Source organism: Erpetoichthys calabaricus, chromosome 3 (assembly GCF_900747795.2).
Source record: "Erpetoichthys calabaricus chromosome 3, fErpCal1.3, whole genome shotgun sequence".
Classification (NCBI taxonomy): Eukaryota; Metazoa; Chordata; class Cladistia; order Polypteriformes; family Polypteridae; genus Erpetoichthys; species Erpetoichthys calabaricus.
In genome coordinates, this window is record NC_041396.2 from 93,215,140 (window position 1) to 93,242,105 (window position 26,966).

General features: G+C 41.9%; 1 protein-coding gene across 3 annotated transcripts in view; it reads right to left on the reverse strand.

Moving 5' to 3' along the window:
• cdk18 (cyclin dependent kinase 18) overlaps positions 1-26,966 on the reverse strand; it is a 328,641-nt gene that overhangs the window by 137,109 nt on the left and 164,566 nt on the right. For all 3 annotated transcript variants that reach the window (XM_028797139.2, XM_051924616.1, XM_051924615.1), the window contains exon 2: positions 9,962-10,098. In XM_028797139.2, coding sequence (XP_028652972.1) covers positions 9,962-10,085 — 124 coding nt within the window. In that variant the 5' untranslated portion in view covers positions 10,086-10,098. The remainder of the gene's footprint in view (positions 1-9,961; positions 10,099-26,966) is intronic.

The window sequence follows — 26,966 nt, forward strand, 5'->3', positions numbered from 1 at the left end:
AGCATCGTGTTGAAATGTGTCTGGCAGAAAATGGAAAACACTTCAAGCATCACATGTAATGCAATCGATTACACACACGTCAAGGTATATAGTGTAATTTGTTGTTTCAGATTGCTTCATCCTAACAGGAGTTACAACAGAATATTGGGGTTCCTCTTTCGAGTGAATCTCCCTGTATATGAGGGAGGACTCAAACATTCCAGGAATAGATCAATAGCAGAGGAGGAATAGGGTGTAGTTGAATATGTTGTTAGGTATCGTTTGCCTACAGTCTTGTTAATCATTCCGCCAAATGACATTGTGCTCAGTTGATCGACTGTTTATTTCTGACATTTATTCTATAATCATGTATGTGACCTCAGCAATTTTTATTCTACAAACTGAAAAAAGCATGTCAGGTCATATTGAACATCAAGACAATGATGATCACGTTTTTTTAACATTAGCGGACTTGTTGATAAAAAGTTTGCTCATCATGAACTGACTGTTAACCAGCATTAAACTGCTGAGGCGTCTGCAGGAAAGCATCAGAAAAAATGGTGGTGCATGCAAAAGTGCACAGTGTTAGTGTACCTGCACTCATCACGTTATCAGTCAAAAGGTTTTTGAACAATGCAAATACCATTCATAAACACAAACACAGACACAACTCTTCCTTTTCTCTCTTCCTTTCTCTCTTTCTTCCTTTCCTTTCACTCCTCCAGGGGAGTGCTGTCCAGCTCCTCTCACCTGTACTGAAACAGAGCTGCTTCCTTTACCCAGAAGTAGTTCTGTTTCCATAACACTGTCCCTCAGAAGCACTTCCATGTTAGGCAGCAGTCTCAAGAATTCAGAACCATTAATCCCTCAGAGCCGGCCATAGACAATTTTGGGCCCGAAGCAAACTGATACCGAGGGCCCCGTAAGGGGCCCGACCCCTGCAGCTAGAAGGGCCCCTTTTATGCTCTGTCGAGAATGCAGTGCGGCGGAGCGGCCCTGACTGAAGCGTAAGTGGCCGTCTACTGAGGACAGAGGCACAGATGAGCGTGGAGGCGCGCGGGCCTAAGTGAAGCGTAATGAAGATTGGAGTGCCGAGTGGAGATGTCCACGTGGAGTAATTAGGTAATGGAATATGTTGCCCGTGAATTATATATATAAAAAAATCAGTAATAGAGGTTGGAGTGAAGGAGTCTGTTGCTCCACTGGGCCCTCCGCAGCAGCGTCGCATCACAGGAAAAAAAAAAACCTTGGGCTCAGTGGGCCCCCTCTAGCTGTGGGCCTAAAGCAGTCGCTTCGTTCGCTTCGCCCTAAGATCGGCTCTGAATCCCTTCAGTACCCCTTAGCGGTACCTACGGAACACAACAGGGCTGCTTTATGGGACTACAGTTCCCAACATGCCCTGTGAGTATCCATAGAGATACTATAACCCAGGGATGCTGTCATCTAGTGTTTGGAGGGAGTAAAATATCCAAATAAGTTACCTTCCCTGTACTTCCATTGTATTGGCATCCTAGCCAGTTAAGGATCCTTCATCAAGTTCTTCTGGGATGCCAGCATATCCTTTTCTGTTTATTTCCCAGTTGTGTCAGGGACCACCCAGTCTAACTGGTGGGCCGGTCTTGCGTCCAGGTAAGAGATCTTGAACCAGACCCTCTAGGATGCCGGCCCATGCATGCCATCCATTACAATGTGTAACACTTTAGTTCAGGTACTGCATAAATGCATCTATTACTCATTTATTCTATATAACAACACTTTAACAAAGGCTTCTTTTAGCATTTATAAACTTACAAAACATCAGTGGATAGGTTATCCATCTCTGTGCAGTGTGGGATATTGACACGGTAGTACAATTACTTGTTAATACGAAGGATTCACAGGTTTTATACGGAATATTTAATATCAAGAGAAATGTGTTTTACTTAAGCCACCTCAGACCACCCCAAAGTGAAGTTTTGTTAGTAAGTCACATTGCAGAGATGAATAAACACTTTACTGATGCTTTGTAAGTGTTATGAAGACCCAAATAAGTTAAGGTGTTGTTACGTAATATTAAATGAGTAATAGATACATTTTTGCAGCAGCTAAACTAAAGTGCTACCATTAAATGATTTTGTGAGCTGCTCTGATGTGACTATACACATTTTTCAAAGCAATTCAATGGGTTGGCCGCTCTATTTAATTACTGTTGCTCTTTGTGACAGCATATGTTATAGCCCTGGCTCTGTCCCTGTGTGTGTGACAAAGTGCATTAAGCTTAAGCTTTACACAGGACAGACACTGTATTTTCTGTGACATAAGATATTGATGTGCTTCTGCTGTTTTTATTGATACTGGTTAAAGCATCATAAAGTATTATCACTGTATAGGACGCACAAATGAGGCCCAACATGACAGACATAGTAAGGAGGAATCATGCTTCTCAAAATAAGATTCTCCAGCTTTTATAGTAATTACGAGGTTCAACAAAATTTCAGCCAATCAGAATTTACATCACTGGCATACTGTAAGTAGTCTGGTATGACTGCACTGGCTCATCAATACAGTGCTTGAGCAGGGCCAATGCAGAAAGCTCCCAAGGCCTGCTGTCACCTGGCTGGAAGCTTACTGGGCTAATCAAGACTTCCTATTTTAAACAGCCCCTTCCAGAATTACAGACCACATTTTTTACCGCAGTAGGAGAATATCAAAGCTGACTGGAGAATTCATCAGAATTGCTTATTGTGCACATCTGCCTTTAAACTGGTTACGTTTTGCTCTGATTCTTGACAGAGCGACAGAACTAAATGGTAATGCTGCATTGGCAAGCACACCACACAGAGTAATGAGTTTATTGCCTTAAAATGGTGTCTCTGTTTCTATATAATAAGGAACGCACTCATTAAGTAGCTCCCTCACACACTGATGCTCTGCGTTTTAATTGTTGCAGTGCCTACTCCGGAGGAATAGGGGGTGGGGAGCCATTGTGAAAACAGAGAAAATGAGATATAACATCTAATGAAACTAATTTACGGAGAGGGGAAGCTGTGTCTTCTGCTTCATTTTCCCCGTGTCTCTGATTTCACGGATCACACTGATTGCCTGTTGTGTAGGAGCTTCAATTATTGTGCTCGCCTTAATTAGCAGCACCGGGGAAAAAAGAGAGAGAGAGAAAGAAAATAATTAATGATTTCGCCTCCCTCTGCCTCCAGCTGTCATCTGTGCGGGTGCCTCGTCGCGTGTGTCAGGACACGGGAGAACAACAACACGTCAGTTAAAAAGCCATGGCAGAGAAACAGGCACTGCTTTGTCCGTATCGTTCCTTCTTTTCTGAACGTTCATGATGCAGATTTGTTTTGAGTGACCTAAAGCAAGCAGTGAAGAGATTATTTGCAGTGTATAATTGTAATCTGATATTATGTTGAATTACAAATTGCAAATAAGAGAACTAAACTGACTATTTGCAGCTATGCCTTAACACACATTAGATTGTTTAAAACGTTAGTGTCCGATAAGCCAATCACCATGTGAACAAAACAACAAAGTTTGTTAAATAACACTGGACAATAAAATATTTTGCTTCCTGAACAGATTTGGGTGCCTGTCAATCACAAAAATCAACTTTCTATTTTCCTATCACATACCATTTTACTGCAGCCATCAATTTTCGTGATTTCCTCTCATATTATAAGTATACATGTTGTGGCGAACAGCCCGACACAGACAAGCAGACACCGATGGTTCCACAACCAACACATGTTTATTCATATTTACAACAAATAAATAGCACACAACCCAGTGCCCCAGCACCAATCACCCACAAGTCCAGGCCTTTCCAATGCTTCTCTCTCTCTTCTGGTCCGCCTCCACTCCTCTCCTCCGAGCTCCGTCCTCTTCCACCTGACTCCAGCCATCAAATGGAGGGAGGCAGCCCCTTTCAAACCCACCCGGACATGCTCCAGGTGCCTCCCAATGAGCTACTGTCGGCACTCCCTGGTGTGGTGGAAGTGCCGGCTGTGCATCCAGAAGCCTTCTGCCCCCCAGCACTTCTGGGTGTGGTGGAAGTACTGAGGGCCAGGGCTTCTCAGGCATCTGGGCGCCCCCTGGCGGTGACCATGGGCCCCTATAGGGTTGAGCTTCTAAGCTTTGTTCCCGTGGTCCCCAAAGCCACCAGGGCAGTTGCCCCCTCGTGGTCTGGAGGAGGCGTAATCCCTCCTCTGGTCCTTTTGGAAGTCCCGGCTGGGTACCACCCCCAGCCGCTTGCCACAATGTACTGTACAACAACTACAAATAAAACATCAGTGGTGATCTAAAAATAGTGGTCCTGTTATTAGGAATGCAAGTCAGTAACACCAAGTGCTGTTGTTTCATTTGCACATGACCACACCATAGACATTTGATTCCAGAGCAGGAGAATGTGGCAGATAAACCACTTATTGACCCAACAATGATATTTTTGCTGTTTTTTCATACAAAATTAAAGTGACATGAAATTTCATGGAAGTAAGAGAGAGTTCTAACAAGATGTTAGGAGTTGTAATGGATTCAACACTATCAACTGTCAGATAGTGTTCAGAGCCATTAAGTAGAATAACAGAATGTTAGGTTATATAGCGCCCTGATGCGTAGAGTACTAGTCCAAGGAGGTTATTCTGAAGCTTTACTGTATAATGCACTGGTGAGGCCTGTGTGCAATTTTGGTCTTCAGGCTACAAAAAGGACATAGCAGTTGTGGCACCCGGACGGGGCTCATGCCTGGCCGGGATGCCCAGGAAGACAGGAGGAGGGCTCATTCCTCCTCCAGACCGCGAGGGGGCGACTGCCCTGGTTGCTTTGGGGGCCACGGGTACAGAGCATGGAAGCTCTACCCTGTAGGGGCCCGTGGCCACCGCCAGGGGGCACCCCAATGCCTTGGGAGCCCTGGACCTCAGCCACTTCCTCCACACCCGGAAGTGCTGGGGGGAAGAGGAGCAGGGACACCCGGAGTCCTTCCGGTTGCACAGCCGGCAGTTCCATCACACAAGGGAGTGTCGGCGGAAGAGTGTTGGGAAGCACCTGGAGCCCATCCGGGGTGTATAAAAGGGGCCACCTCCCTCCAGTCAATGGCAAGAGTCGGGTGGAAGTGGATGAAGCTCGGTGGAGAGGAGTGGAGGCGGACCAGAGACTGAGAAGGCATTGCATTGTGGTGGCCAAGGACTTAAGGGGTGATTGGTGCTGTGGCACTGGGTTTGTGCACTTCAAACTTGTAAATAATGTATAATAAACGTGTGTGTGGTGAAACCATCTTGTCTACCTGTCTGTGTCCGGGCTGTACCCCACACAGTGCTGGAAAAGGTCCAGAGAAGAGCAAATAGGCTGATTTCAGGTCTACAGAGGGTGAATTAACAGGAACGATTTAAAGAGCTGAGCCTTTTCACTTTAAACAAAAGGACATTAAGACAAAACAGGACTGAAATGTTTAAATTATGATGGGAATTAGTACTTTAAGTTCAAGTTCAAGTTCAAGTTCAAGTAGGTTTTATTGTCACTTCAACCATATACAGTTAGTACACAGTGAAACGAAACAACGTTCCTCCAGGACCAAGGTGCTACATGCAACATAAATTACAACATAAATTAACAGAAAAACTAAACTAGCTAACTAAGAAATGTGCAAACAAAAGCAACAAAGTGACAGTGTGACAAAAACACAAACGTAACATAATAATAAGGTGTTGTGGTGATGAGTTGAGGTAGTGGAGAAACAGTAAACATTCCTTAGTGTAGCAGCAAAAATTAGGAAGTAAAGAAGTTAGTGCAAAAAGTTGTCCAGTAATGGATATTGTGCAAAAAAAGCATTGACAGGTTGGTGTATACGATAGTTTGGTAGTGTAGGTCAGTGTGTTTGCGCTTGTGTTGATTAGTCAGTCCAATCTCAATGTTTTGAGGTAGTTGAGTTAAGCTAAGTGATAATGTTTGTGTGTGTGTGTGTGTGCATGCGTGTGTGTGTGTTTATCAGTCCAGTCCCTTTTTGTTGAGGAGACGGATGGCTTGTGGAAAAAAGCTGTTGCACAGTCTGGATGTGTGTGCCCGAATGCTTCGGTACCTTTTTCCAGATGGCAGGAGGGTAAAGTGTGTGTGAGAGGGATGTGTCCGATCAGCCACAATGCTGGTGGCTTTGCGGATGCAGCGTGTGGTGTAGATGTCTTCAATAGAGGGGAGAGAGACCCCGATGATCTTCTCTGCTGTCCTCACTATCCGCTGTAGGGTCTTACGGTCCGATATGGCACAATTCCCAAACCAGACAGTGATGCAGCCGCTCAGGATGCTCTCGATAGTTCCTCTATAGAAGGTGGTCAGGATCGGTGGTGGGAGCTGGGCCTTTCTCAGTCTTCTCAGAAAGAGGAGACGCTGTTGGGCTTTCTTGTGTAGGGAGCTGGTGTTGAGGGACCAGCTGAGGTCCTTCTCCAGGTGGATGCCCAGGAATTTGGTGCTGTCGACGATCTCCACAGAGGAGCCGTTGATGCTCAGCGGAGAATGGTCGCCTCGTGTCCTCCTAAAGTCAACAATCATCTCCTTTGTCTTGTCAACATTCAGAGAGAGGTTGTTGTCTTTACACCAGTCCGTTAGCCCCTGCACTTCCTCTCTGTACGCTGACTCGTCGTTCTTGCTAATGAGACCCACCACGGTCGTGTCATCAGCGAACTTAATGATGTGATTTGAACTGTGTGTTGCTACACAGTCGTGAGTCAGCAGTGTGAACAGCAGGGGACTGAGCACACAGCCTTGTGGGGCACCTGTGCTCAGTGTGGTGGTGCTGGAGGTGCAGTTCCCGATCCGTACTGACTGAGGCCTTCCGGTCAGAAAGTCCAGGATCCAGTTGCAGAGGGAGGTGTTCAGGCCCAACAGGCTCAGCTTCCCGATCAGTTGTTGGGGGATGATCGTGTTGAATGCTGAGCTGAAATCTATGTACAGCATTCGAACGTATGTGTCCTTCTTGTCCAAGTGTGTGAGGGCAAGATGGAGTGCAGTGGAGATGGCGTCGTCCGTTGAGCGGTTAGGACGGTACGCAAATTGCAGTGGGTCCAGTGAGGGGGGCAGCAGGGTCTTGATGTGTCTCATGACGAGCCGCTCGAAGCACTTCATGATGGTGGGTGTAAGTGCAACAGGACGGTAGTCATTGAGACAGGACACAGAAGACTTCTTGGGCACGGGTACGATGGTGGTGGCCTTGAAGCACGTGGGAACGACGGCGCTGCTCAGAGAGATGTTGAAGATGTCGGTAAGAACATCTGCCAGCTGTTCTGCACATTCTCTGAGCACTCTGCCTGGGATGTTGTCTGGTCCAGCAGCTTTACGTGGGTTGACTCTGCGTAGAGTTTTCCTCACATCCGCTGTAGTGAGACACAGCACCTGGTCGTTCAGAGGAGGGGTGGTCTTCCTCGCCGCCACATCGTTCTGTCTGTCGAACCGAGCGTAGAAGTTGTTCAGCGCATCTGGGAGGGAGCCGTCACCGTCACAGGCAGGTGATGTCGTCCTGTAGTGTGTGATGGCTTGTAAACCCTGCCACATGCGCCGTGTGTCGCCGCTGTCTATGAAGTGATTGTGGATTCTCTGGGCGTGTGCGCGCTTCGCCTCTCTGATGGCCTGAGAGAGTTTGGCCCTTGCTCTTCTAAGGGCCACTTTGTCTCCCGCTTTGAAGGCAGAGTCTCGGGTCCTCAGAAGTGCACGCACTTCCGCAGTAATCCACGGTTTCTGGTTGGGTCGTGAGATGATGTTCTTGGAGACAGTGACGTCATCGGTGCACTTACTGATGTAGCTGGTCACTGATGAAGTGTACTCCTCCAAGTCAGTGAAGTCGCCGTAAGTTGCAGCCTCCCTAAACATGTTCCAGTCAGTGCTCTCGAAACAGTCCTGAAGAGCAGAGATGGCTCCTGCTGGCCAGGTTTTCACCTGCTTCAGAACCGGTTTTGAACGCCTGACAAGTGGTCTGTATGCCGGAATTAGCATAACAGAGATGTGGTCTGAGTAGCCGAGGTGGGGGCGGGGCTCAGCCCGATATGCGCCGGGGATGTTTGTGTAAACAAGATCCAGCGTGTTTTCCCCTCTCGTTGCAAAGTCCACATATTGATGGAATCTAGGAAGCACTGACTTGAGATTTGCATGGTTGAAATCTCCAGCAACAATAAACAGTCCATCCGGGTGTGTATTTTGCAGTTCACTGATCTTTGTATACAGTTCCCATAGCGCTTCCTTAGCATTAGCGCCAGGTGGAATGTACACTCCGATAATGAAAATGGTGGTGAATTCCCGTGGTAAATAAAAAGGTCTGCATCTAACAGTCACAAACTCCACCAGCGATGAGCAATAACTAGAAACTAGCACAGAGTTCTTGCACCATTAAATGAGTTAATCAAAAACACAGGGACACAGTTGGAAACTTGTTAAGGGTAAATATTGCAGAAACAGTAGGAAGTATGTAGTCTTCATACAGAGAAACCATACACACATGGAATAAGTTACCAAGTAGTGTAGTAGACAGTAGGAATTAAGGGACTTACCAAACTCAACTTGATGCTATTTTGGAAGAATTAATTGGATAGGACTAGTGAGCTTTGTTGGGCTGAATGGCCTGTTCTTATCTAGATTGTTCTAATGTTCTAAAGGGTAAATGTTGCACAAACATTAGGAAGATTTATTCACACAGAGAACCATAAGCACATGGAATAAGTTACCAAGTAGAACTGTAGACAGTAGACTTTAGGGACTTTCAAAATTAGACTTGATGTTATTTTGTAAGAATTAAGTGGATAGGACTGGCGGGTTTTGTTGGTTAGATTGTTCTAATGTTCTAATTTTTGATATTTGAGAATGATATTTCCACAAATAACTGATGCCAAGACTAAGGAAGATGTTTTCTCTGGTTCATAAATCAGATTTGCCATCAATGACAAGCGGTTAGAAAATTTGCTAATGGGTTAGGAGGAACTCACATTGAAGGCATTCAAGAACAGTATTGAGAATTTTACTTGGCAAATAACGAGCAACAAACTATGCTGAGCTAGTTCACAACATGTTTCAAGCATACCAAACCAAGAAGTTCAACGTGTCACCAAAGATTCATTTTCTGCATTTACCTCTGAAAGTTTTCTCCAGGACATAGCAATGGAAAAGTGGTGTTAGGGCAAGTGTAATCTATCAGAACTGGCCGACTATGGTTAGACACTTAAACGACTACCAAAAAAAAAAAATTCGGACATGAACGTTAGTAGGCTTTGTGCCCTAGGGACCAAGTTACCTGAACTATTCTATAACATTTCAGTAATTATTGATGCTGATCTTTCTGATCATAAAATAGATCATTATGATAGCAGTTGGCAAGAAGAATTCATAATTAATTGCAAAATTATGGTACTTCAGGGCTCCTCTAAAGTCCCTCTTTCGCTTGCACGATTTGGCAAAAAATTAATCAGAACATTGTCATCTCATAAGAGGCTGAAGTTTCGAGTTTGGTATTTTTCCATCTAGCCATTTTAGCTTTAGATCCTTCTCAAAAAACTGTGACACACAGACACACACACAGACAAGCACACACCCATCATCGAGATATCAGTGTTTTCAGTGTCAGGAGACCCTAAAACATCAAGATCTGTCGAAAACCGGAGATCAAAATTTTTGACTAATTTAAAGCTTTCGCTCTTCAACCATGAACGATAGGATATGGTGCAGAAGAGTGCAAAAAAAAATCAGCCAGCAAATCATTTTTAGCTCAGTTGAACTGATGCAAATTGTCAGCATAATCGAGCAATTACACATGCTAAGTCTGATAAAAGTTAAGTTCCTATTTCTCCAAGTTCATATGTGATATGGCAATCTAAAACTAAATTTGTGTTTTTGCTTGAAGCTGTCTGTCACAATCACTGAAAATTTTTCAGGAAGCAATCTTTTGAAAGAAAGTTGTTGTCCACTGTAATTATACAAGATTTCAAATTAAGAAAGACTTTAGAATTGGACATTGGTTCACCTTCATGCCTCCGGTTATTGAACTGCTGGATCTGCCCTGTGAACTCAGTGAGGGATTCCTCGATTGTCTCAGTCCTTGGTACAGATAGGGAGAGACGGCGCTTGAAATTCTTCATCTTGTTCATTTTCTTATCACTTCTGTAAGTAAACAAAGAGGAGTAATCACAATTAAGCAAAGTTAACTCCTAGCTTTGATCAAGATCTCTACAAATCATTTTCAATTATCATGAGCTTCCTTTTTAAGAGTAACCATTCTTAAATCACCATTACATAACATAACCCACTTAATTCAATTCAGGTACACAGTGGGACAAAGCCTATTTTAGTAGCATTCTTGTGCAAGACAGGAATTAACTCTGGATGCAGTACAAGTCCATTGCAGGGCACACTTGCCCTCCTGCATTCATTCACATAGGGACCAATTAACATTAGGCAAATAACCTAACATACATGTCTTTGGGGATATGGAGGTAAGCAGGAAAAGAAATGCAGACATGAGAACAGCATGAATGTTTCATATGAATAATGATCAGGTATGGGATTCGAACCCAGGAAGCTCTATCTATAAAGTGACCGAATCCTTAAGCCAGAATTCATTTTATATTTGACCAGGAGTTAGTACTTTCTTTAATATAACTTTATGCATCATACTGTATTTGATTGAGTTTAAGGTGTTAACTGCAGGGAAGTTACTTTGAGATTGTACATTTTATGTGATACACTTAAAATACGCTAACGATAAAAAAACCTTGTGATTCTTCACAAATTGTAAGGAGTTGTGAAAATGATCAAGATAGCTGTAAACTTGCACACATCACTGCCTAAACTAAAATGGTTTTTGCAACAGGACAATAATAATACAAATCACAAGTGAACAATAATTCAGGCCTCAAATATACTTATTCCATTGAAACAGTCCTATCACAATTAAACTTTCCTTTGTCTGCCTTAAAAATAATAAAAATCCTTCTTATTCTGCTAATATAAACTATTTTGTAATTCTCTCCTATAATGTTGATATTGATCTGATGTAAGGAAGACAGAACTTTCAAAGTAAGTTAGTTTTACTTACTAATCATGGCGCTAAAGAGTGCAAACACGTTGCCCTATAAACCTTGTCAAACACATAATCTTAGGGATCGTTTTCCAAGTTCTGAACAGTGTGGATGACTGAGGTAATGCAAGTTCCATAGGTAAATGTTGGGGTGCCAGCTGGGTTGTCCCCATTTCATTAAGTCACAGAAAATATAACGAAAAGGGCTGCTATGTGTGCCAATACAAAACAACAAAAAGAAAAGCCAAAAATAGGAAAACCATCTGGCTAAGATAATGAGATTCATCACTCTCTTCAAGTGATAGGGAGTTCTGTCCAATGGCACAGTCTGTTCACAACTAACTCCTTCCTTCTGGTAGTGGTGGGCTTTATAGGTGGAAAACCAGAAGGGGCGGAGTAAATTGCCCCAACTGGGCATCTTTTCGGCACTGTGGAGGGAAGAAAAGAAGAGATGTTTAACACGAGCACCCACTCTTGACCCAGGATGGTAGTGCCTGCTTCAGTTGGGTGAGGTAAGATGTGGCAGGGAGGGAAAATACGGTAACACAGTTCTTAACATTGTTGTTGGCTTGCGCCACTACAATCTACTCAAAGCACCGTGATGTTCCAACAGTGATGGATTAAAAGCCAGAAGTCTGCATGACCATCATCATCAAGTCCTTCCGTGAGAACCCTAATTACAAAGAGGACTATTTCATTTATGTTAGGTAGAATGCCCAGAGGGGACTGGGCGGTCTCGTGGACTGGAACCCCTGCAGATTTTATTTTTTTCTCCAGCCTTCTGGAGTTTTTTTTTGTTTTTTCTGTCCCCCCTGGCCATCGGACCTTACTCTTTTTCTATGTTAACTAATGTTGTCTTATTTTAAATTTCTTATTTTGTCTTTTATTTTTCTTTTCTCCATTATGTAAAGCACTTTGAGCTACTGTTTTGTATGAAAATGTGCTATATAAACAAATGTTGTTGTTGTTGTTGTTCCCCTTTGCCTCTGGATTACTTTTGACAGACTCCGGGATGTCCTGCCTCTTCCCAGTCCAGCCACTACTTAAAGAACCTCACTACCAGGAGACAACATTAATTCATGGATCAGCTGCAGGGAGGATGGACCCTTGAGAGACAGACCTTTCTTTTTTCTAGCTAAGAAGTCAATTCTTTAATATGGATCAACAGTTCTTAGTATTTTGGTTTAATGTGTTATTTTTTATGGCAGCAATCACTTCTCAATTAAATGGGGTTTACCTTGTTTAACCCTTTATCTGTGTTCTTCTTTTTGCTATAATATCAAAGGCAAACTTGAACTTATATTTGGAGAAAATATCTTCACCCTTTTCATCTAATATTCTCCTAACTGTAGTGACTCTGTCTACTATCGGGTGCATACAATGTTTTAATGTCTATAATGGCACTCAGTATTAACACTAAATACAATAAAGTGATCAGTAAAAGGATATCATTTTGCCCACCTCCAGAATGAAAATGTGAAAAGGGGGATTAAGGGAAAGTACGCCGATCTGATAACGTCAATGTAAGTCTTAGATGAGGTGTTAGTCCATCACAAAATACATTCACTCACTCAAGAAAGAAATAATTGAAAATAAACAGGAAGGCAAATGCGTGAGAAGCATATATTAATATTAGTCTTCTTGTGTCTTGTGGGATTGAGACCTTCCAGAATTGAGTGTGCAAATACCCAACAGGGAATTTGGTGCGTCACTGAAGAATCCACATTTAGGTAAAATGTTTCATCATTTCTATTGCTGAAAAATGATCTACTGAGTAATTAATTATTCCAAACAACAGAAGAAATACTTTAACAGGGAGAAACAATGTCAGTTTCAGGATGAAGGAGAGAAATAGTGAGCTTAGGTTTACAATATGCATTGGGATTCATTAAAGGTGGGAGACACAACTTGGGGGGGAGCTGCTAATACATCCTATTGGAAAAGTGTTCAGTTCACTGCTGGGTCAACTGGCCTGTGGAATTTACGGGTCCTGTAAATTATTCACTTGCATTTCTCCTCAAGGTCCAATTTTCCTGCCACAGTCTAAAGACACAAATTGTAAGGAGTTGTGAAAATGATCAAGACAGCTGTAAATTTGCACACATCACTGCCTAAACTAAAAAGGTTTTTGCAGGACAATAATAATACAAATCACAAGTGAACAATAATTCAGGCCCCAAATGTACTCATTCCATTGAAACAGTCCTATCACAATTAAACTTTCCAAATTATATAGAGATTTATAGGTTTATATGGTCACAAGCTCTGCAACCTGTCTAAGATGAATTGAAATCTGAGTAATCAACGCAAACCTCATCCTTAATGTTTGTAGTGCACCATGCAATGCATATGTCTCTGTAATATGCCAATTATTAGGGGATTCATTAAAGCAGTGTTAATGCTTGTGATGCACCATCTGCTGGAATGACAAAAGCAATGCATCTGCTAATGAAATGTAACACATCACAACTCTTGGATGCCATGATTAGTGAGTGTGCAGTAACTACCATACAAGAGGGTAATCCTAAATCAGGCATGTGCAATTAAGTCTTTGGTAGAACACAATGGTAGCAGCTTTTTCTGCATCTACTACAAGGAGATAAAGCATTTTTCAAATTAGAGGAGACCATTAAGTCCATCAAAATTGTTTATTCAGTTCATCATTCCTTTTTCATATTTGGCTAGTCATTTATTCCTTTTGCAAATGGGTGCTTGTCTTGCAAGTGCAAGGATGCTAGGGACATGTACACTACCAAGGTGACAATAGGAAGAGAAGTGTCCCACACACAACTTTCAGAAGAGACTGAGACATTCACTGAAAGAAACAGTTATATTATGGTGCCAAAGTGGGACAGCACAAGCCACTAAGGTGGCCTTTGCTATACCTGATGCCACTCAGGTGTAAAAGGCAACGCACAAAGGCATGAGAAAGAAAGAATTGCATCTTGGGGAGAAACAGAAGGATTCTAGAGGCCAACTAACCCATCTGATACTAGGGAAACTGACTATTCCAGAATAAGGAGTGAAAACTCAGATGGCAATGAGAGCGGGCTGGCAATATGCTACAAGGTCCCCAGACAACCAGCCAGGTTGTCCTACTTTGGGGAGGTAGGTAGAATTGTTGGATGCCAGTAATCAACTTCTTGGGAGCAGCACACAGTATTCACATACTGTGGTGGACCTTAGGAAAGGCATCTGGAGACCTAACATTCTAAGGAGTGTATCTGTGGCTTGGGATGCAAGAACACCATGCTCACTTCAGAGAGTTTTTGCCTTATGTTTATTTATATTAAGTGCTGAAAGAAAAGCCAGGAAGAAACCTCCAGGGAGCACCTTGTCATTATTTATCTTACAACTGTCTGATCTGTGTCCATCATTCCAATACTGATGCTATACTATGTGTATATTTAATTTTCTTATATGTGCATTTCATGTCTTCCCACTGTTTATTTCCTTTATTTATAGTTGCAAGGAAAAGTATGAGAACCCTTTGGAATTACCATTTTTTGTTGTATTAACTAGTCATAAAATGTGATGTTATCTTCATCTAAACTGATCTACCTGAATGATATTGTGAAGGTCCCCTTCATGCCCACAAGACCTCTGAAGGTGTCCTGTAGTGTCTGGCTTCTAGACGTTAGCAGCAGATCCCTTAAGTCCTGTAAGTTGCAAGGTTAGGCATCACTGGATTGGACTTATTGTTCCAGCACATTCCACAGATGCTCAATTACATTGAGATCTGGGGAATCTGGAGGCCAACTCAACACCTTCAACTCTTTGTCATGTTGCTCAAACCATTCCTGAACATTTTTTGTAGTATGAGAGGGGACATTATCCTGCTGAAAGAGGCCACTACCATTAGGGGTGCACTTGGTCTGCGACAATCTTTAGGTAGGTGGTACGTGTCAAAGTAACATCCACATGAATGACAGGACCTAAAGTTTGACAACAGAATATTGCCCAGAAAATCACACTGCCTCTGCTGGCACGGAATCTTCCCATAGTGCATCATGCCGCCATCTTTTCCACAGGTAAATGATGTACATGTACAAGGCCATCCAAATGTTCTAAAAGAAAATGTGATTCATCATACCAGGCCTTCATCCATTGCTCCATGATCCAGCTCTGATGCTCACATGGTAATTGTAGGTGATTTTAGCAGAGGACAGGGGGTCAGCATGGTCACTCTCACGGTGTGTTTTGACACCTTTCTTTCATGGCCAGCATTACATTTTTCAGCAATTTCTGTTACAGCAGCTGCGTAGGATCAGACCTGATGGGCTAGCCTTTGCTCTCCATGCACATCAATGAGCCTTGGGCATCACTGACCCTGTTGCTGATTCTCCGGTTGTCCTTGAACTACTTTTAGTAGGTACTAACCACTGCATACTGGGAACACCCCACACAACCAGTTGTTTTGGAGATGCTTTGACCCAGTTGTCTAGCCACCACAATTTGGGCCTTGTCAAGTTCACTCAGATCCTTACATGTGCCTGTTTTGCCTGCTCCCAACACATCGTCTTTAAGAACCGACTGTTCACTTGCTGCTTAACCTATCCCATCCCTTGACAGGTGCCATTTAAATGAGATAAATAATGTCATTCAATTCACCTGTCAGTGGTTTTCATGGTGTGGCTGATTAGTGTAGGTTATAATTATAGACAAACACAATATGCTTATGTTAATAACAGACAAACAATTACAACCTTTCATATCTTTATTAAATACAGCCATCAAATATTTATAGTGTGCTGTGGAAAAAGTAAATTAACCCTTGGATTTAATAACTGTCTAACCATCTTTAGCAGCAATAACCTCAAACAAGTGCATTCAGGAGGAATTTCAGACCATTGTTCATTACAAAACTACTTCAGCTCAGCCATATTCTTAGGATGTCTGGTGTGAACAGCTCTCTTGAAGTCTCTTGAGGGTTAAGGTGTGGGTTCTGACTGGGTGACTCTAAAAGGCAGATTATCATTTTTTGAAGCCATTCTGTTGTAGATTTACTTTGATGTTTTGGGCCAATGTCAACCTGTATCACCCAACTCCTGCTGCACTTCAGCTGGTAGTCAGCCACCCTGACATTATTCTGTAGAATGCCTTGTTAAACTTGTGAATTAATATTCCCTGATGATGGCAAGCTGTCCAGGCCCTAAATACACAAAGCAGACCCAAATCATGATGCTCTCTCCAGCATAGTTCACCATTGGGAAGATGTTTTCATGTTTGGATGCAAAGCCCTTTGTATGTCAATACATAACAATTCAACATTAGTTTCATCAGTCCACAAAATGTTCCCAGTGACATTGTGGAGTGTCAAGACACACTTTGGCATGCAGAGATGTTGTTTTGGAGAGCAGTTGCTTCCTCCTTGATGTCCTGCCATGGACACCAGGCCTTTTCAATGTGTTGTGTATGGTAGGCTCATGTACAGAGATGATAACCTGTTCTAATGATTCCTTCAAGGTTTTAGCTGGAACTTTACACTCTTAAAAATAAAGGTGCCAGAATGGTTGTTCAGTGCGATGCCATACTGGAACCATTTTTGGTTCTCAAAAGTCCCATCCACATGAAGGTTCCAAAAAAGGACCTTTTTATTTAGATCTATTACAAGATCTATGAATAGGTGATAACAGATATGTAAAATACCAATGGGTCATGATTTTAAAGGGACTCTTGCTGCATACAGTATCATAGCACAGACTTGGTCCAGGTTTTTTTAATCTGTTAGTGTCCTGTTAGTGAATTATATATATAGATGGTAGGCCACCTAAGTCCATGGCAAGCAAGACGCATGCAAGACAGCCATGCCCACCAACTCACAGAGCCCCGCCCACCAACAATTCACTAAACAGCCGACCATGGCGCGAGAGCGAAAGCATTTGCCAAGAATGTGTTCATTAATCAAGAACGAAAGTCGGAGGTTCGAAGAAGATCATATACCATCGTAGTTCCGACCATACTGGCGATCCGGCGGCGTTATTCCCATGACCCGCCGGGCAGCCAACCGGATAACCAAAGTCTTTGGGTTCCGGGGGGAGTATGGTTGCAAAGCTGAAACTGAAAGGAACTGATGGAAGGGCACCACCAGGTGTGGAGCCTGTGGCTTAATTTGACTCAACACGGGAAACCTCACCCGGCCCGAACGTGGCTCACAGGTGCATGTGAACTGTAGTGTATGGTTGCAAAGCTGAAACTTAAAGGAATTTACGGAAGGGCACCACCAAGTGTAGGGCCTTTGGCTTAATTGGACTCAACATGGGAAACCTCACCCGGCCCGAACGTGACTCACGGGTGCATGCGACTGAGGAGGTGTATGGAAAATGAACAGTCAACGTGACTCACAAGTGCATGTGGACTGTACACAGATGAAAGCAATTCAGGTGAGGAGTTGGGGGCGGACACATGAGCAGGCAGTGCGTACTGAACGATGACTAAGAGATGACTTAAGAAATAGGCAGACTAGAATGGCGGGGGCGGAATGGGCGTTAGACGATCGAACTTGCCTATCTAATAATAATAATAATTCTTTCTAGAGGATGTAAATGTCCTATCTATCTATCTATCTAACACGGGTTCCGTAGGTGAACCTGTGGAAGGATCGTTACCGGTTGTGCCGACCCGTCGTTGGACGGTTAGGACCCGAAACCTCTCGGGCCTGCTTCCCCGCCCTCTCTCCAGAGTTCCATCTTTGCATTCACTTACAGTCGTATCCTCAAACCCACCCCATTTGGACAACTGTGTCTTTCAGGAAGTGTTAACCCATCAATACATAATAATACAGGATAGTACATTAATGTTTTCAATCTTTTTCCACATATTAGAAAGATTTTCAAAGCAGAAATAACCCGCTTCATTTGCAAAGAACCCTTTCCAGAATGAAATGGTGCTTGTCAACCAAAAGTTCTACAGTATGAGAAACCGCACAACTCAATAGAGTGCCATTAAAAAATCATAAGTTTTCTATTTAATTCGATGAGCATTCTATGTTGTGTCTTTTGAGCCATCTTAACTGGAAACCCATTTCTAGGGAGAACAGCCACAGTACTAAATCACCTCTATTTATACACAGTTTATGTAACTGTGGACTGATGAATGTCTGAACTCTTTTTAAATGACATTGTAACCCTTTCCAGCTTTATGCAATTCAATAATTCTTAATCACAGATTTTTGGAGATCTCTTTCTTGTGAGGCATGCTTCATATTGGAAGATGCTTGTTCTGAATAGCAAACTCAAAATGTCTGAGTCTTTTCTTACTAGGTCAAAGTAGCTGTAAACCATGCCACCAATCTTGTTTCATTGATTGGACTCCAGGTTTGCTAACTCCTGACTCCAGTTAGCTTTTGTTGAAGCCATTACCCTAGGGGTTCACATTACGTTTTCCAACCTATACCTGTGAATATGTGAATGATGTGTTTAGTATGAACAGGAACAATACAATAATCTTTATAGTATTATTAAACGAGACCAGACCATATTTTAGATAGATATTGATAAAATCTAAGACAAATATATACATACTAGCTGTGTAAGCCTGTGCTGTAAAAAGCACAGGGTCCTAGAAACTATTGAAATTGTCAGAAAAAAATTGAAATGTAGAGATGTCAGATAATTGAAAGGAACTACATTGGGCATCTCTCTCCTAGGAGGTTTTCTTTTGCTGATGTGTTCGCCTTGCTTCTGTATTAGCCGACTGTTTCTTCGGGGGTTTCGCTTTGCTGACGTGCTGGCCTTACTTGTGTTATTAGCGGCTAAGTGGGTTTTATGTTTCCTCGGAGGAGGAGCTCTTACCCCAACTCCTCCTCTCACTTCCGGCCCAGAGCTACACACACACTTCCATGTGTAGACGTTTATATATAAGAAATGCTACTATTTCCAAAGGTTTCACATACTTTTTCCTGCCACTATGTCATTTTGAATTCTTGTTTGGTGCGTGCTGGTTTTTAATCTTCTGCCCTACATATTGCCCCTGTGTAAGTATGCTCAGTTAAAGGGCACAATAATAAATTGAATAGATGGACCAATTAGATGCTGGTTCTTGTTTTGTAATTGGAAGTCCTTGCAAATTAATTCTAAGTAAAGATGCCTGCTTATTGAAATGACTTGTTTGCATGGGTAAAATTCATTTTTCCACACGAATAATGCAGCTAATGAAGATATAACCTTTGTGTAAATCTTCTTTGTGCAGTTTAAGACAAATCTAAGTTCAGTACCCATCCATATTGGGACAGTTCTTCCACAATTCTAACCATCCATTTAGTGCATTCGCTTACTCCAGCTCTATCCATGCAGCACTGAACTAATCCTAAATGGTATGCCAGTCTACTGCAGGGCATATTCACGTATACACAGAGAACATCGAGTCAAAAAAATCAACCTAATATGCACTTTCATGGGAAATGACAGAAAATCTGAGTACAGGGAGAAAACCCTTGTGGACGTGTGGGGAACATGCAGACTCCAAATAGACGGTGATTGTGTTAGGATTTGAATCCAGTGTCCTAAAGCGGAGATTATAATAATTCTTGTACGCATTTATCGCATTAGTAATGACAGCACTAGAGTTTGCCTTTTTATTTATTACAGAGAATTTAACAGTATGTAACTGCCATACAGCAAAAGTGATGAGCAATAGACAGGCAGACAGCCGATTAGAATAGACAATTGAGTGCAGCAGGTTGCTGCTGCAGGCTAAATTCTGCAGAATTGAAGGACTGAATGAAATTAAAAAGAACCCCCAAATCTGTAGAGAAAGTGTCTAACCCATCAACACCAGTAGTATTTCTTTCCACCTACATCGTGTAGGTGGTGGAGCAATACAAGGTGTCCTGTCACATTTTTTCTACTCATTAAATAATCTTTAAAGATGAGAAAACAAAGAAGGATATGGCTGCAGGCTAAAAACAATGTGATAGAAGAGAAGAGTGTAATTTTAGACCTCATATTCTTAGAGTTTGTTCAACCCCGCAAGCTTAATCAAATTCTATTGGATAATTGGGCGAGAGGCCTTCCCCTATGGACATCCCTTTCCAGGACTTAACTTGAGGCCACAGCTGGATTTCATACAAACATAGTCTTCTTTATATTAGATATCAGTTTGCTGCTTTCCAATCCAGTTCTGCAGCTGGAGGACAGACCATACAGCTCCGTTTCCAAGTTTATTTGGACCTCTTCTTAAGCCCTGCACTGCTTTGAGCTCAGATGACAATAATGTCAAAGGCTGTTGCATCTGTTTATTCTCCACAGTTTACTCATTAAGATTTGTAACCTAACATGAGCTGACAAATCAGTTCCAAGTAAATTGTACGTATTCTGCTGTGGAGCACTTAATGCTTTTTACTTGCAGCTGTGTTTATTAAAAAAAAGAGATGAAAACTGTATGTGCAAACCATTCCATTCTATGATCTATGCATATCATTCGGCATAAATGTCAGGTCAGGTTGGGTAGCGTGCACTGGTAGAGTGTGTTGCCTCACCCTCCACTTGACGAAACAGTTTTGGGATCCTGGTTGGCAACTCCTCAGGAAGACATGCGGTCCTGGAAATGAAAATCTCTCTGTTGTCGCCAGGTGTTACGTGGCGTCCATGTCCCTTTAGCCTGATCCAGCTGCTCAGGTCCTCAACTTTGAAGATCCTATGAGCTGGATCACCCTTGGGGAATCACGTCACATGGCCATACTGCCGTAACTGACGCTCCCTCACAACACAGGTAATGTGCCTCATTCAAGATTCTGTTAGCAACGGCTTGTTTGACACAAAGTCAAACCAGTGGGACCCAAGGATTCTCCAAAGAGACACAGTATTGGAGTCCAGCCTTCATCTAAGGTCACTGGATAGTGTCCACTTCTTGCAACCACACAGCAAAATAGGAAGCACAAGGACTCTAAAGATTTGGACCTTCGCCCTTTTGCAGAGATATCGGGAGCACCAGACACCCCCTTTCAGCAACCTCATGACCCCCATCCTCTCCCAATACATTTATTTACTTCATAGGAAGAGTCACCAGACACATGAATGTTGCTGCCCAAAGTAAGTAAACCTCTCAATATGGTTAACACTGTCTTTGCAGACAGACACACTGCTGATGGCCATGCCCAACATGTCATTAAAGGCCTAAATATGAATGAAGAAAAACAAGAAGGCAACAAAAGTGAGAATCTGTGGTGATGCCAGGATCTACCCTCTTAATAAGGAATTGGTTAGACTAAAAGTCAGCAGATATCATACATATCCGAGCATACAGCTGATTTATAAGCCTTGGTGCTCGAAGAAAAACAGCAAATTATAATCAAGAGAGTAAGATAAGTCTTGAACTGTTTGCATTTAAAGAAAGATCTTGCTGATAGCTAAGGAAGAGAGAGGAGGATGGGGATAAAGAAACTGAGATTGATGCTGCTTATGTGCATACAATAAGAGGACTTTTTGAGTCAGGGATTTATTGAATACGAGTTGGAAATCTTCAGCAAGATTATAAGTTTTATTTTTAACATCAGGCGAGTCCCCCTCCCCCTTCTGACTCCTTTCTCTGTCTAAGATGAAGCTTCGTGCAGAACGTGCAGCTAATCTCCAGGCAGGCAACACATTGAGTCCTTGCCTTGTCAGTTGCTCGCTTCAAGAAGCTCGGTAAATGCTAGATGACACAAATGGGGATAAAACTTCAGCTTCAATGAGGCTTATGCTGTAAATTTGCCTTGTGACAATTTATCAGCAGTAATTTTTCTTTTCCACTTACTGCAAGACAATGTTGATTTTGGAAATAATGAACAGACCATCTCTGATTAGACCTTGACTCCCAGTAGCCACTTATTCTGTATCAGACTGCAGCCTTATACTAATGAATCTTCCACGGCCCAGACATGTACAGAAAATATGCAAAAAGTCTGCAATTTAATTGTCTCGGGATCTGCCTTCTTTGAAATTCCAAGACCTATTGCTTAATTATTTCGAACCCCCAAACCATCACATCCAAATACCCTGCAGTTTAACTATCCGGTGATTTAAAAGGTTTGACTCATTAAAGTTCCGTTCTTGGTTGATTTGAACCCTGATCCCATTAACTCTCAAACGTAATCACCCTTAGTTTTATAAACCAGAATGGTCTTACATGTAAAATTACCAGAGCCTCAAATTCACCGGACCTGACAAGGTGTACATTTCAGTTATTTGGTGCCTAAAGCCATCAAATCACAGAGGTCTACAGCTTAATTTTTTTAAACTTGAAACATGTTGATTCCAAAGGCTCTGCAGTTTAAATGTCTGAAGCCCTGATTCCACTGGATCTGAAAGGCCACAAGTGTCATTGCTGTGACCCACCTCTCGAATCACATACGCCTACAACTTAATTGTGTTAAACTCCAAAGTCGTTGGATCTGGAATGGGCTGTTAGCTTGATTACCCTGAAGTGCAAACCATTAAATCTCCAAGGTCTGCGATTTAATTGTCTTAAACTACATACTCACCGGATTTGACAGACTTTCTACTTAATTATCTTGTATTTCCTACGCACTGAAAGGGAAAGGCTAACTGCTTAATTGTACTGACCAGAACTGCTTGAATCCCAAAAGTCTTATTCAGTAATACTTTAGAATAAGCACTTTAAGGCCTTGCTATAGTGTCTCTATTAGCCACCTATTGCAATGCAACACAAAGCCTTTGTTATGTTCTTAGAGAAAAGTTGTAAGTGGATAATAGATGCATTCTAAGTAGCCCCCAAAGTTGTTGTTGGACTTTTAAGTCTTAACACCAAAGTATTTATTAAGTACCCTCTGTATAGCAGTAAATATATCATAGGTAGCCCCATTGTAATGCACGGCCCATCGTGTGTCTTATCAAGAACAAACAATGCATTTCTTAAGGTCTTGTTCTAATGGTGTAAATGTACTGTATGACAAAGTTGGTATTGCCCCATTTTGCTATACTTTAGTGGCATACAAAGCCTATTTAGTGATCTGGCTTAGCAGGGGAAACCAGCTGTAGTATCCAAATATTGCAGAACTAAATGGCTACACTGTTGTTCAACCAACACTGTGGTCAACACTGAACTTCATCTGATAACAAAGGTATAAATCATAGATTATCTCACATGTCTGCAGGGACTCCTTCAGATACCCAGAAAGACATTCAGTTTAGACTTGAAATCTCGAGGTGAACTCTGGATGATTCTGATGAACAAAATAAGCCACCTATAAGGAGATACTGGATCTCCCACTGGAAGAGCCATTGGTATAATCATCGTCTCTTTTGAAGCATGAAGCTGTCAATTCTATAGGAAGCAAAAAGCACACAAATTTTCGTTGAGCCTAGAAACTACTCTCCATAGAGCCTTGGAGTTGAACACCCCAAACTAGCTCTTTGGTCTACACTTCCAAGTACACTTCTGAGCCAGTGAATGAGCCCAGTCTAAAAATACCAAGAAGCATTTATTACTTCAAGGAGGGAACTGCAGCACCTAAATTCTTGTGCCAGAAAGAGAAACACTTTTCACTCTGAAGTTACAGAGGATACAGCAAAGGGCCAGACAGCAAGCTGAGGGATGCAACACTACGCTACAGACAAAGGTCCACATGGCAAAGAGAAGGAGAGTAAAATTCTCTGTTTGAACTCGGAACTTCAGTACGTAACTGCATTCAGCATTGGACACCATCTTTAAAGGCTTGGTATCATCAAACTGATCTTCTAAACTCAGTTAAATAAGAACTCTAATTAGCCAGTAAAATAGCCAGGTAAAGACCTGTTTGACTGCTGCTGTAACAAGTCATGACACTGGCTTTTACAAGCTTTTAACTAATTTGGAGACAAAAAGTCTTGAATCACACCATAATGGTTTAACCCTGTCTCACCCAAAGATCTCCATTAGAGCAAGGACAAGTGGACTGTGACATCATGCTGAAATTCCAAACTGACAAACTAAGAACAGTCACCCTCTTCTGTGTTACTGTATATTATGTTGATATTCTGTTATAACAGAAATTTTGTTATAACAAACATGGGGAAAATATGTATACTATTGTGACTGGGGTTGCCGGAAATTCACCATCACTAACGGCAATGGCGCAAGGACAGCTCTGCAGCTGCTCTGCTGTGTTTGGTTAAACAGTAAACCAAGGGCAAAATAATTGGATCCCCTACAGGATCAGGCTTACCGCATAACGTGCTTGTCACACAATGTTTAGAAGATTTACCACTGGTAATTGACCTGCTTTTCCTTACCATCTCCTGGTCTGCCACAGTGGTGATTCCGAGCTGCTGGTGTTCTAATCTGAAGATGGAAGCTAAACCAGGATTATTGGCCCTGCGTTGTGGCTTCTGTCTCATATCCTTGAGTGCTAAATTAACAGCTGCTATTTTGAATGAAGTCTTGAGACTGTACCTGCCTCCTCCATACAGTAATAAAGTACATGTATTTTCCTTGGAAACCTGAACTCAACTTCCTGGACTCAATTTCCTTTTTCTTGTGCGACTCTGTGACCCAAGCTTGGCAATATCTGTATAAAAAAAACAGTGCTTCTTAAACTGCAAAAAATATTTTATTTGAAAATGAGAAATTAGATACAGAATACAGAATGAAAATGAGATGTTAGATGTGAGTTTTTTTCAGAATAAACTGATGCCATTTCTCACTTTTTTGTTCACTGCAAAGAAAACTTTGAGAAGCGCTATGAAACGTAAACAGAATAGTATCTGCGTATGACACGACTACCCATGTGCATGCTTGGTGGAGCACTGACTCAGAATTCGGCTGTGTGCATGATGTTGCACCTAGACTCTTGATGAGTCTTGCTGAGACTGCCTAAGACCAGAAATTTTGCAATAGACTGTCATTTTCTTTTGATCTAACAAGACTGTTGCAGGGTCCCCAAGACTCGGCGAAAGTGTAGGTGCAGCAATGTGTATTCTTTGCTTTATATTATTATCTTTAGTGGCCATTTTTCATCAAAAAACATTTGTTATAATGAAGTTTACATTTTGTTTAAATGAAATCTGTTAAACACGACGTTTATCCGGGCCAACAAAAAGTATTTGTTATTCTGAAAAATACTTTGGTATTCTCTATAATGTGATTTGACCTGTATATACATATACAACTCGGACAGGAAGAGATCTGGCAGAGCCAAAGTCACAACCCTATCAGAAGACAAGTTTCTGAGGGTCAGCAGCTTGTGTAATACTCGTTTCAGAGCACAGCAGCTTCAAGCAGAGCTTAACAGTGGTCAAGAAAAACAAGTCTCAGTTTCTACTGTGAAGAGGAGACTTTATGCTGCAGGTTTGACAGGGTGAGTGGCAGTGAGGAAGCCATTCCTTAAAGGACAAAATAGGTTGAACTACTGGCCCTGGTCTACTGCAGACTAGACAACTTTGCTAACCTAAACTTCAAATTTAATACTTTGGCTATTTGCTGCTTACCTCTTGACCTTTTCAGGTTATTCATTGCATTTCAACTGATTAAATTTTGATAAAAATGGAAAAACTGAAATGCTCTAAAACTTTTACCAGTAGTGTATATAGGTAAACAGTTATCATAATTCTATAGTACTTGTGTAACTTGTAAAATTGTTCTCCTCTTCTATTAGAGGTTTGCTACCTACTGAACGGCTTCCTTGTCATGTAATATCTTCCCTCCTCATTTTTGGTTATTTGCCATAGGACACTTTGAATGAGTGTTTTCAGAGACTTAGCCTGCAATGCTTATAGAGATGTGATATGTTTGAGGTTATTGTTTTAATATCTGAGCTCTAAAGCCCTATTATATTGAAGAAGAAGTGCAGCCTGATTGAGCTGAATCGCACACACTGAATACAACAACCTTGTGGCTGACGGGGTCAGATTTATTAGATCTAAAAGAAATACACTCTAGCTTGAAAGTCAGAAACCCAAAGGTCCAAGCTCTTCTCACAGTAGCACTCCAATACTGATTGTAACTCATTCTTTGTTGTCCCTGGAGTGGGAAGTGTTGGAAGAAGGTCATCCAGGGTCAGCAGCACAGTGCTGCCTCACATCTGGAGGCGAGTTTACCCATATAGGCACACGGCACTCACTGCTCTGAGCTGCACTGATTACAATTTGTACATTGCTAAATGACTATATTATGAGTGCTAAGTTCATGAATTGTATTGTATAAGTCCAAAGGTGAACAGCATATTAGCACTAATACAACATTTGCAATTGCATTATTTTTTAAACTCATGGACAAAAAGGAATGGCACCCAAACACTTTTGCATGAAAACCAGTACGGGTCATCACCTTTGGTAGGTATGCAGATGATTACAATGATGACTACAACTAGACGCATGTACATAGGGTTGACATAATAACCACAAACGGGTTAATCATGAAGATCTCCGGAATACTTGTTCTGCCACTACAGCACACCATGAATGCTGGAGGAGGTATTCATCTGTTGAATGTGCAACAGAATGATATTCGGCACCTGTATGACCCCATAATGCACATCTGCTTCTTTCTGGGTTTAGCTGATAGTAACTATATCCAAAATTAAGCACTTCTCTGGACTGAAAAATCATCACTCTCTTTTTGGAATCATTTCTTAAAACACTAAGTCATTGCTTATGGGGGCATCTATGCTTTTCTCATGGGCTGTAGCTCTTTAACATAACCCTAGGGAAAAGGAGGAGCAGTATCTTAAAGCATCTTGGAAAACTTTCTGGGAAATTACAATATAAATCAAATGGCAACGTCAGAAGAGATTGTCATGGTTTGACCAGGGATCTATCACCTAGCTTTAATTTCTTTAACTGTTTGAATTTTTTTAATTCTTTTGAATTTTTTGTGTCTTATGTTGTTGGACATGTTTCTATTTTTGTATTACTTTATATTACTTTACATGGGGTGTCCATAGCTTATGACCAAATGACGAGACAACTAAGAAAACTACACACAGGAAAAGACGAAAGACTGGATGGAGTCAGTCCTCAAGTTCTTGAGGCCTGTG